General features: G+C 41.7%; 1 protein-coding gene across 1 annotated transcript in view; it reads left to right on the top strand.

Moving 5' to 3' along the window:
- znf839 (zinc finger protein 839) overlaps nucleotides 1-9,914 on the top strand; it is a 15,773-nt gene that overhangs the window by 2,769 nt on the left and 3,090 nt on the right. The window contains exons 2-10 of the mRNA XM_008398917.2: nucleotides 393-1,493; nucleotides 2,700-2,852; nucleotides 4,135-4,248; nucleotides 4,353-4,445; nucleotides 5,548-5,694; nucleotides 5,795-5,899; nucleotides 6,083-6,170; nucleotides 7,400-7,526; nucleotides 9,665-9,908. Coding sequence (XP_008397139.1) covers nucleotides 393-1,493; nucleotides 2,700-2,852; nucleotides 4,135-4,248; nucleotides 4,353-4,445; nucleotides 5,548-5,694; nucleotides 5,795-5,899; nucleotides 6,083-6,170; nucleotides 7,400-7,526; nucleotides 9,665-9,908 — 2,172 coding nt within the window. The remainder of the gene's footprint in view (nucleotides 1-392; nucleotides 1,494-2,699; nucleotides 2,853-4,134; nucleotides 4,249-4,352; nucleotides 4,446-5,547; nucleotides 5,695-5,794; nucleotides 5,900-6,082; nucleotides 6,171-7,399; nucleotides 7,527-9,664; nucleotides 9,909-9,914) is intronic.

Below are 9,914 nucleotides of genomic sequence, written 5' to 3'. Positions count from 1 at the left end.
TTGACATTAAGCTTAGTATTTTTTTTCCTCAAAATTCTATCTTTTTTTCTTGCCTTCAGAAAGTTCAGATGAAATGATTTTTTTCCCAGTGATCCTAATCCTCACATTTCTGTAAACARGATCAATTGGAAATATATCAGTTTAACWCTCTGACCATTTTGATCTTTTGCTATATATCAAATTTTTACTTCTCAGTGACCTTAAGCCTCTTCCATAATAATGTTCTACTTTGGRGTTTGATGTCTGTYCACATTGTGAGTAAATGACTAAAGGAGACATGCTGCAGTTGTTCAGTTGGGTTTTTATCCTCACACCTCTGCCCCATTACCTGGAGAGTTTTACGATTTCTGAAATCCGATCTGAACTTCAACTTGTTTTTTTTGTCTTTCCAGGCAGAACCAAYGCGAATCCAGATCCAAGTTCCTCCCAAACAGGACCTGAATTCTTGTGTGAGTCTGCAGCAGAAGACRGTGGCYATCAGCCACCCGCAGGTGAAGCTGTCTGCCAGCAGCGGCCTGGGCAACGCRCAGATCATCCACCTKCAGCCTGTGGTGGGTCAGCAGGGTCAGCAGATTCTGCTGCAGCAGAACCCAGGAGAACCCCAGATCCAGTTGGTGCTGCAGAACGCCACTCCTGTGGTGGGCTCTCTGCTCCCCTTGGTCCACAACGTGACGGGCCCGGCAACCATAGCAACTGCTTCCTCCAGTCTGGGACAGAAACCTGCCCCTCCTACCGTCAGAGTGGCAGCTTCCACCCCAGTTAAAGACCCGCCCCCTTCCAGCAGCAAGCCCCCTGATGCTCCCGTCACTAAAACTATCAGCATTCCTCTGATTAAGACACAGCACAACGGGACGGCCAGYGCTGCTGGGAAAGTCCCAATTAAAGCGACCCCGGTCATCCCCGCAGCTCCACGGCAACCCGCCACCCTCACCGTCACTCCCAGGCTTCCCACGGCAACCTCTGTCATCAAGGAAAGAAACCGAGAAAAAGAGGAGAAGAAGAAAGCAAAGAAAAGAGAGAGGAAAGCCCTGAAGGTCCAAACCCGATCGGGTCGGGTGTCCAGGCCACCCAAGTACAAAGCTAAAGACTACAAGTTCATCAAGACGGAGGACCTGGCGGAGAGCCACCAGTCCGACTCAGACGACTACTCTGACATGAGCGTGGAGGAGGAGGAGAACGCCAAGCGGGACGGGAAGGGCTCCAGCAACCCCTCGTCTCTCAGCTACAGCCTCAAGTCGCGCTGCCACCGCTGCCAGACCTGCGATAAGGCCTACATCGGCCCCGGTGGCCTGAACCGCCACTACAAGTTGAACCCCACCCACGGAGAGCCTGACCTCACCGGGGTCACAGCCAGCGGCACACCAGAACCCGGCCAGAGCAGAGTGGACCAGAAGGTAGAGGAGGCTGCCACTGAGGAGGAGGAGGAGGAGGAGGAGGAAGAAGAGCAAGAGGAGGAAGAGGAGGAGAAACCTGCTGCCATGACAACAAACAGTGTGAGACACCGTTTCACCTGTCAGAGCTGAGAGCTACATGGTTTCAGCTCTGAGTTTAGGTTTTGACTTCAGATCGCTCAGTGAATAATTGGAGAGGTTGAAACGATTAATTGAATTACCAATGATTAATCCATTGTTGAAATAATCAACTAATTTAGTGATTGATTAAACCAGAAGTGGGCATTTACTGAAATGGCAACATAATAAAAAAGCTAAGCCAAAAATATAAACATTTTGCATTTAAGATGAAAATAAAAAAAATTCAGTAAATCTGTTCTAAATTATTAATCTATACTAAATTGTTATTTCAAAAAATAATCAACAGATTATGTATAYGTTTTACATTTAAGATAAAAAAACAAACTTGTCTGAAAAACATCTCCTATTACCGAGAGCTTTTGCTAWSCAGCTGTTAAATGGTTAACCCAAACAATAATCATCAATCAGCAGTCCCCCCACCCCAGTTGGTGCAGCCCTAAAAAGTAACCCCAAAAGCCCTAAAAGTAACCCTACCTTATTACATTTTAGACAATAAAATGTCAAAAAAAWTTATCARTTTAAAATAGGAATTGGATTATTTATTTATTTAGACTTGTTTAGACACGTTTATAATATCGCATAAAATAAGCTTAAGTAGTTGAATGAAGAATCTACAGAATGTGTCAGTTTTGCTGTGCTCTGCCTCTAAAGCAGTGGTTCTTAACCCGGGTTCGATCGAACCCCAGGGGTTCGATGAGTCGGTCTCAGGGGTTCGGCGGAGCCTCTGCCGCGGAGATAAAGACRCACTTGTGTAAAGTCGTGATGACGCCCCGCTTTGCCATCACTTGCTGCAGAGGATCACGTTACATTGHTTAGCCAATCAGTGCTGCGGAGGAGCCCTKATTGAAGGAGYTCCACTCTCAGCATGGATTTGAACTTGTGTCTTTAATTACTTCAGCAAAGCTCACAGTTTTTACCAAATTCTATAGTCTAAATCTGCTCCTTAGTCGCATCTTTTCGGGGTTGCTACTGCCTCTAGTGGTGTGGGGGTGGTTACACAGCTAATATAATTACATTACTTAATCAAATTATTTTGTGTCCGGGGGTGGGGTGGGGGGGGTTTGGAATAAGAAAGGTTCAGTGAATGCGCATATGTAACTGGGGGGTTCGGTACCTCAAAAAAGGTTAAGAACCACTGCTCTAAAGGCTCACTCTGCTCGTCTTCAGGGAGACAACGGCCTGGCAGCTGAAGGACTCACCAGCCTCCATTACCGGGGCCCAGGTCGCCCCAGAGGGCGAGGGAGGGGAAGAGGGCGAGGGAGGGGCAGAGGAAGAGGAAGAGGCAGGGGGCGAGGTCGATCACTTGGACCTCCTCCTAAGGTYGGTTTGCTTTAAGCCAAGGTTCATTCTACCTCAACGTTTTCTCTTTATGGTGTATATTTGAAATGTCATCCAGTTCCAGTGTTAAATGTTGATTATAATTTAAAGGTTATTGATCTTTCAGAATGTTTTCTCACATTATTAAGCCATGACTTGAAAATGATCTTAAGATAACGTTATTGTTTATTGCAATAACTKCTGGGAGACTTTATCGTTCAGTAAAATATGTTATTGTGACATGACTAGTCAGGAAAGCATTCATCATCAACATGAAAGTTTTTGGCTTTTTATTAGTTCAGTCTCTTTGTTTTTTTCCAGGGTGGAATTAAGATACAAAAGTAGCTTCAATGAATTAACAAAAAAAAATAGGTACATAAGTWTGAATTTATTGTGGATTTTCTTTTAATTACACGTCCAGGCTCAAATATATGCATCCAGCCGCRCTAATATTTGCTTCACTGGCTTTGCAGCCTTCAGCAGGTTGCTGGCACCATTCTGTCTGGACTCCACCAGTTTTTAAAACTATTATTCTAAAAACTGGTGGAGTTTATTTCAGTTAGTTGGTCACTAGGCATAGACTCTGCTTAAAAGAATCTTCCATAAATATTGAACAGGATTAATGTCCTAACAAGCTGTAGGGAATCCATTCAGCTGCACTGAAGCCATTTTGATATGTTTGGGTCAGAAACTGGAGACTGTTCCATAAACATCTCTGTTAGAAACTAAGGACGCAGACGCCGATACTGATATCTGAGGTTTAGTATCGGCCGATACCGATACGATACWGAACAGCTGAATTCACTTAGAAAGTTTATTTTCTAAATACAGACATAAATGTACTGAATTACAAATTAATTTGCTAACTCTGCACCACTACAGCTCACTGAAATACACTAATAGCTTCACAAGCTTGGTCAAACATATGAACACAACTTTTATTTGAACAGTCAATGTAAAATAAATAATGAAACTGACTAAAACAACAGGTTGACTATTTTAGTCAAACAAAAAATAGCTGTAACACACCTTTCAAATGGTCCAGAAAGAGCAATTAGAAATTCTAAATAAAATGTAAAATAAATAATAAAGCATGATGTCATTCAGAGCACAAAGCAAAGAACTAGTCTGAATAGATCTACCCTTATAGATTGGACACATTGTCACCTATATCCCATCTAGAATGTTTTCCATTATCAACACCAATACAGATATTGACATCAGATCGGTGCATCTTCTTAGAACCTGGTAGTTCTYTGTTAACCTGATTGGTTGATTCTCTCAGGTGAGCGTTGGTCTCGTGGGCAGACCTGGTCGTCGCGGGCGACCCCCAAAGCTCGGGGTCATTCCGGTAACAGCGCGGCAGCAGGCAGAGAGGAGACAGCTGAGGCTGCAGGAGGTCAGAGGACGGAGCGCTGCTCCATTCCAGGACGGAACTGACCCGTCTCCACAAGTACCCGCTGTGTAACTCGTGTTTCTGTGACCGCTCTCTGTTGTTTCCAGCTGGTGGAGCAGTGTGAAGATGAAGAACTGATGGATGCTGTTCTTCCTCGTTTRACCAAAATGTTRAGTCTRTGGGAGCTGCTGCTGGCGAAGGTGAAAAAAAAACACACACAAACTTTTCTATTAGAAATAATGGCTTGTTTGTTTTTGCTATCATGTTGTTGGTATAAGTTTTGACCCATCAGCCATCACCATGCTGACTGCTACTAAGTGGTCAATTTGACTGTCTCTCTTTTTCTGTCTATTTTAGTTTTTAATTATCAAGGAATGAGTGCAATATAAGTAATTATTGATRGTCTTTTTTTAATACTGAGACATTGTTTTTGTCTGGAAAACTGCACCCAAAGTTAATCGTAAAATTGATCACTGTTACAATTCCAAAATATGAATATTCATCATTAAGTCATTCAGACATTAAAGGGACATACCAAGTGACATTAAATACAACTACCTGATACCTGATAGGTAGACATTAAAGGGACAATACACACTAAAGAAAAGAATTTAATATTCCTTCCTTAATTTAATAAACTTTGTTTTGAGAAATATTTCAGCGTATGATGGCTAAARTCATTCACACGTACAACAGCGAAGGGCATTCTGAGTAAATAGAACCAAAACAAACATGAGCGTTTAGTGCTAACAGGAGAAATGACTTGTGGTCTTTTTGCCAAAGAGAAATCCTAAAATCACTACGATCCACTCCACTCGATCTTATTCCCATTTGGTGAAGAAGGACGTTGTGCTCTGTGTTTTCTGCAGWGGTTTTCATGTTGTTTCCTTCAGTGGTTCTTGTCTGTCCTAAATCACACATTTATGTCAATATTCTTTGTTTAATGAGTAAACCAATGTTCATTTTTAGTGTCTCCCTGAGTTAACTTTTTTCCAGACATATATTTAATACATATAACTGTTGCTATTTTTTGACTGTATGCTTTGCGACGTACATTGAAAAGGAAAATTTATTTAATGAGAMGAAAYCTCCAAGAAAACCAAACTCCRAAGGACCTACTGGGCATATGGAAGGAATATAATACATTTCCTACATATTTCTGTTATCTCACAAACCATTGCTCCTCTTTGTGACTTGTAGTTGACTGGATTAATATTTGAAGACAGTAGAAGGTAGGCAGGCCAGGTCACCTCTGAGGTTCTTTAAAAATTATTTCTAACCTTCGTCCTCCGTCTCTTTCAGCTGGACTGCAAGGGGTCKGCTTGTAGCTGCTTTCCAGACATTTACCACGAGTTTGAATCTCTGCATGCTCAAGTCAGGCAGACTGCACAGGACTACATTGTAAGTCCTCAGGGTGGAGCCATGCCGGTGGAGGTCAGAAACATTGAGGTGAGACCATACGTTGCTTCTCTATGCACCTGAAGACTGGAAAAGTTGAGCAGCAGGTGATGCGACAGATTCTCTGTCCCTTCCTGGACTCCCGTTTCAGGTGGCCAGGTCTCTAGGGATCCTGGACGAGGTGAACAAGATGAAGGTGCTTCCTGGAGCATCGCCTGTTTCTAGTGGGAACAATAAGAAYGTCCGGTACATGGGGGTAAGCATGCAGCCAGAAAGGATCTGAGTTAAACTGTGTGTGCTGAAGGGGTTTTTTTCTTGCAGAACTTACTGTTAACAATGAGAAGAGGCTGCTTTAAAATACTACAGCTCACTCTGCTCCCTGTWAGGAAAATAACAGTAGTTTCAGTTTAAATTAATCAAAGTTGTTGTTTTTTTTCAGAACTCCAAGATGTTGCCACCATCTAAAAGATTTAAGATGGAAAACAGTATTGCAGATCACCAGAACGGCACAGAAGCGCCAAAATCAGGTAGTTGTATGAACAGCTTGAATTAGTCATTTATACTGTTTCTGAGAATATTCTAACATGTATGTCAGGGTTTCCCCTAGAAAACTCTCTAAGCCCAGTAGTAATGGTGATGGGACAGACATCTAACGGCCCACCGTGTTGTTTATTTAAACATTTTTTAAGTTGACAGGAAATTTGAAAATATCACTTGGTAATTATGTGTTGTTGGAGGACATTATTAGCAAAAACTAAAAGCAAACTGTAAAGTCTTAAAAAAGAAAAAAGTAAACATAAAAATATACAATTAAAATAAACATAAATTAAATTTTTTTCACTTCATTTGTTCCATCATAATTAAAGTGTCCAAAAAAAACATTTTTTATCGTTTATCTGTGACTTTTCACATTGTTTGCTGAAGTTGTTAGCATGACACAGGWAGAGACAGGAAGTGATTACGGAGGTTTGGTGTAGAAAAAAATACACCTGGCCTCAGTCTCTCTGTGTTCACATTCTGACCATACTGTGTGGCCATTGTGSTTCCAACCATTTCACCAAAGAGAATCTTTAAGCTGTCTTTGCTCTCTCTGTTAATGGTGTATAAAAAAACTAAAAACTAGATGGAGGTCGTCAGAAACCAGGCTAGTCTTTCTCGACGCCAGCTTAAACAGAGTTTACTTCAGCTCTGGATAGGGTAAACCCCAGCAGATTTAGGAAACTCAATTTACCCGTTAGACTGAGAGCTGGTAGTACATCTCCCTCCTCTGAGAAGGGGAAGTAGAGAGAGAGAAGAGGGGGGGTGTTGCGCAACAACACAMCAAACAACGTTTAGCCTGGTGGGATGCAAGTAAAACCTGGAGGCCCRCCAGACTTATGATACACTGAGGGAAACCCTGAATAGCATATTAGGGTTGAATATTAGTGGGAGTAAAGTGTGCACAACTTTACCACGTGTTACCATTTATTGACAGTGTTTTTATGCTGTTTTCTGTTTTAGAACTAGCATGATGTTGGCATATTTCCTTCCCTGTTTTGATACTACTTGTTGATACCTCAATAAGTTGTATCTCAGCTTCYACAAATCCTGTTAAAGTTCCTCAGCAGTGTTTCAGCTGCTCTTTCCCACAGGAAAAGCTGAATATGGATTTGATAARCTGCCATAAGACATAGACTATGCAGCATTTAAGTATTATAGCTGTTTGGATCAGTATGTGAGGTCATGTGACTGTCATATCTGTCACTTTGTTTCCCAGCTGCTGCTCCAGTGGCCTCAGCCACCCAGGCAGCCTCTCTTGTCAAGTCGTGCTCCGTGTCTGTGTCTCCCCTGGAGATTTCAGGTGGAGCCAAAGTGCTGAGCCCCTCTGCTGAACTTACCTCCAGGTGAGCTGAGTCCACCTCGCTGGATGTGTGGGCTGTTCAGATCCCATTCATAACATTAACGCTTAATGAGCACATCACAGGTGGACAGCTGTAAGTTTGTGCGCAATTAAAATTAGGGATGGAGATTTCCTTAAAGGGGCAGTATTATGTAAAATCAGCTTTTTGAGATTTACATCATGTTATAATATTCCCTTATCAAAAACATACCTGGAGTGTTACTTTGATTCTATTATGCATGTTTGAGAAATCATTGAATCTCCCATGGCAACAATTCAGCTGTGCAAAACACCTGGGTGGACCCAGCTCCGCCTTCGAGACACAGCTCCTCTTCAGAGCTGCAGTTTTCAAGTTTCCACCTCACAGAGCAGCCCGCCCCCATGGCTCACCCACTCAGCTCCTGCAGACTAGCCAGTATCAACACCTGGTGGAGCTGTGTATCTGCTGAGTTCATCATAGGAACTACTTCTCAATATAATGCTGGTAAAAATGTTGATAAAGGGTTAACAGAGCAGCGACAATCATCCTTAACAGCCAACCAGAGCTAGTTCAGATCAAAATGTATGTGTCGAAGTGACCCAGTCAAAGTCCAGACAAGAATCTGTGTCTTGAAAAATTGATATTTACAGATCCTCTGCATCCAGTTTGACTGAGATTCAGCACAAATATGCAAAGAAGAATGGAGCATTTTCCAGTGTGTAGGTGTTCAGAGTTGGAGGATGTGAATCAACAAGACCTGCAGCTGAAGCCCAGCCAGAGGCTTCCATCTGCACAGTCCTGACTCAGAGGTCAAACACAAAAAGATCCCACACTTTGATCAAATGTAGTAAAACTGTTTTCACTGCCATTTAACAGTTCAGCACTACGTTGTGTTGCTCCATCACATAAAATCCTAATGATATACATACAGCTGCAGCTGGCAATTACATTTAGTAATTGATTTTTCTATTGGTTACTCTGATGATTAAATGGATTTATAAACAAAATAAGTGTGCAGCTGAAGAATCCTTCTAATATAAACATCTAATATCTGAGCAGAAAGGCTCAGGCCTTTCCGAACTGAACAYAAATACAATGTAGAGTTAATCTGTTGAATATTTCTTCTATTAATCAATTAATAATTGCTTAACGGAATATWTTTTTACAGAATTTGAACCAGGTGAAGCTAAAACTACCACTCCAGGATTTTGAGTAGAACATATTTACAGACTAAGCTTTTTTTTTTATCTTAAGTGCCAAACATTTATATATTTTTTAACAGTTTTAGCATAATTACTGCTCTGACTATTGTTTTTTTCACCAAATGGCCTTTTCTTTAAGTCTGTACACTCCACTTAATGATTTATTGATTACTAAATTAGTTGACGGTTACTTCAATAATCAATTCATCACAATGAATCAGATGAATTGTTTCAGCCCTAACTGAACGTTGATGTTATAAAAAATGTTCTTGGGTTCTGAATGTTTTGSAGGATGATGGACCTGGTTTATAGTGACCAGCCCTGTAACAATGACACATTGTTCTTGACGATAAATTGTCCCAGAAGTTATTGTGATAAATGATAATATTGTTATTTTGAGACAATTTCTAGTAATATAACCTAAAGGCATAGTAATGCAAGGACACATTCTCAGAGATCAAAAAACTTTTAAGCTATATGAGCATTTAACACTGGAACTGGACGACATTTTAAATATTCAAAATAAATAAAACAACAGAGAAACAGCAAATAAAATTAATTATGAAATCTCTGTAAATAAAATGTCTTTCAATATAAGGGCTAGTTGAGACCAAAGCATCAGACTGAAGACTTTTATTATCCAGGTTTTGGTAGAAAGAGAGTAAAGAGACAAACGATAAATCATCAAAAGGGAAATCATTGAGCTCATTTTAATTTATCATGCGATTCATTGATTCACTGATTATTGCAACAGGCCTATATGTAACAGAACGGAGATGAGTCCCTTACTGTGTGACAGAGAACAGTGTGGTCAGATGGTGGTGCTTTTATATGTTTCTTAGCTATAAAGTAACACTAGTTGCCATGGTAGCGCAGCAGAGTAATAACATCAGTTGGTGTTTGTCAGCTGATCTTGATTTCTGGAGCTGATTGTCTGAATGTGTTTGTTGTGACCTGCAGCTCCTCCACCATCACCTCTCCTGACCCAACTCCCAGCCTGGCTGCACCTCCCGCCGGCCCCACACAGGAACAGAAGGAGGAGCCGTCAGCCCAGGACCAGGACGTACACATGGCCGACGCCACGGTCCAGGACGCAAACATGGCCGACGCCACGGTCCAGGACGCAAACATGGCCGACGCCTCGGTCCAGGACGCAAACATGGCCGACGCCACGGTCCAGGACGCAAACACGGCCGACGCCACGGTCCAG

This window comes from Poecilia reticulata, linkage group LG22 (genome assembly GCF_000633615.1).
Source record: "Poecilia reticulata strain Guanapo linkage group LG22, Guppy_female_1.0+MT, whole genome shotgun sequence".
Classification (NCBI taxonomy): domain Eukaryota; kingdom Metazoa; phylum Chordata; class Actinopteri; order Cyprinodontiformes; family Poeciliidae; genus Poecilia; species Poecilia reticulata.
This window is presented reverse-complemented; position numbering and strand designations above follow the sequence as displayed.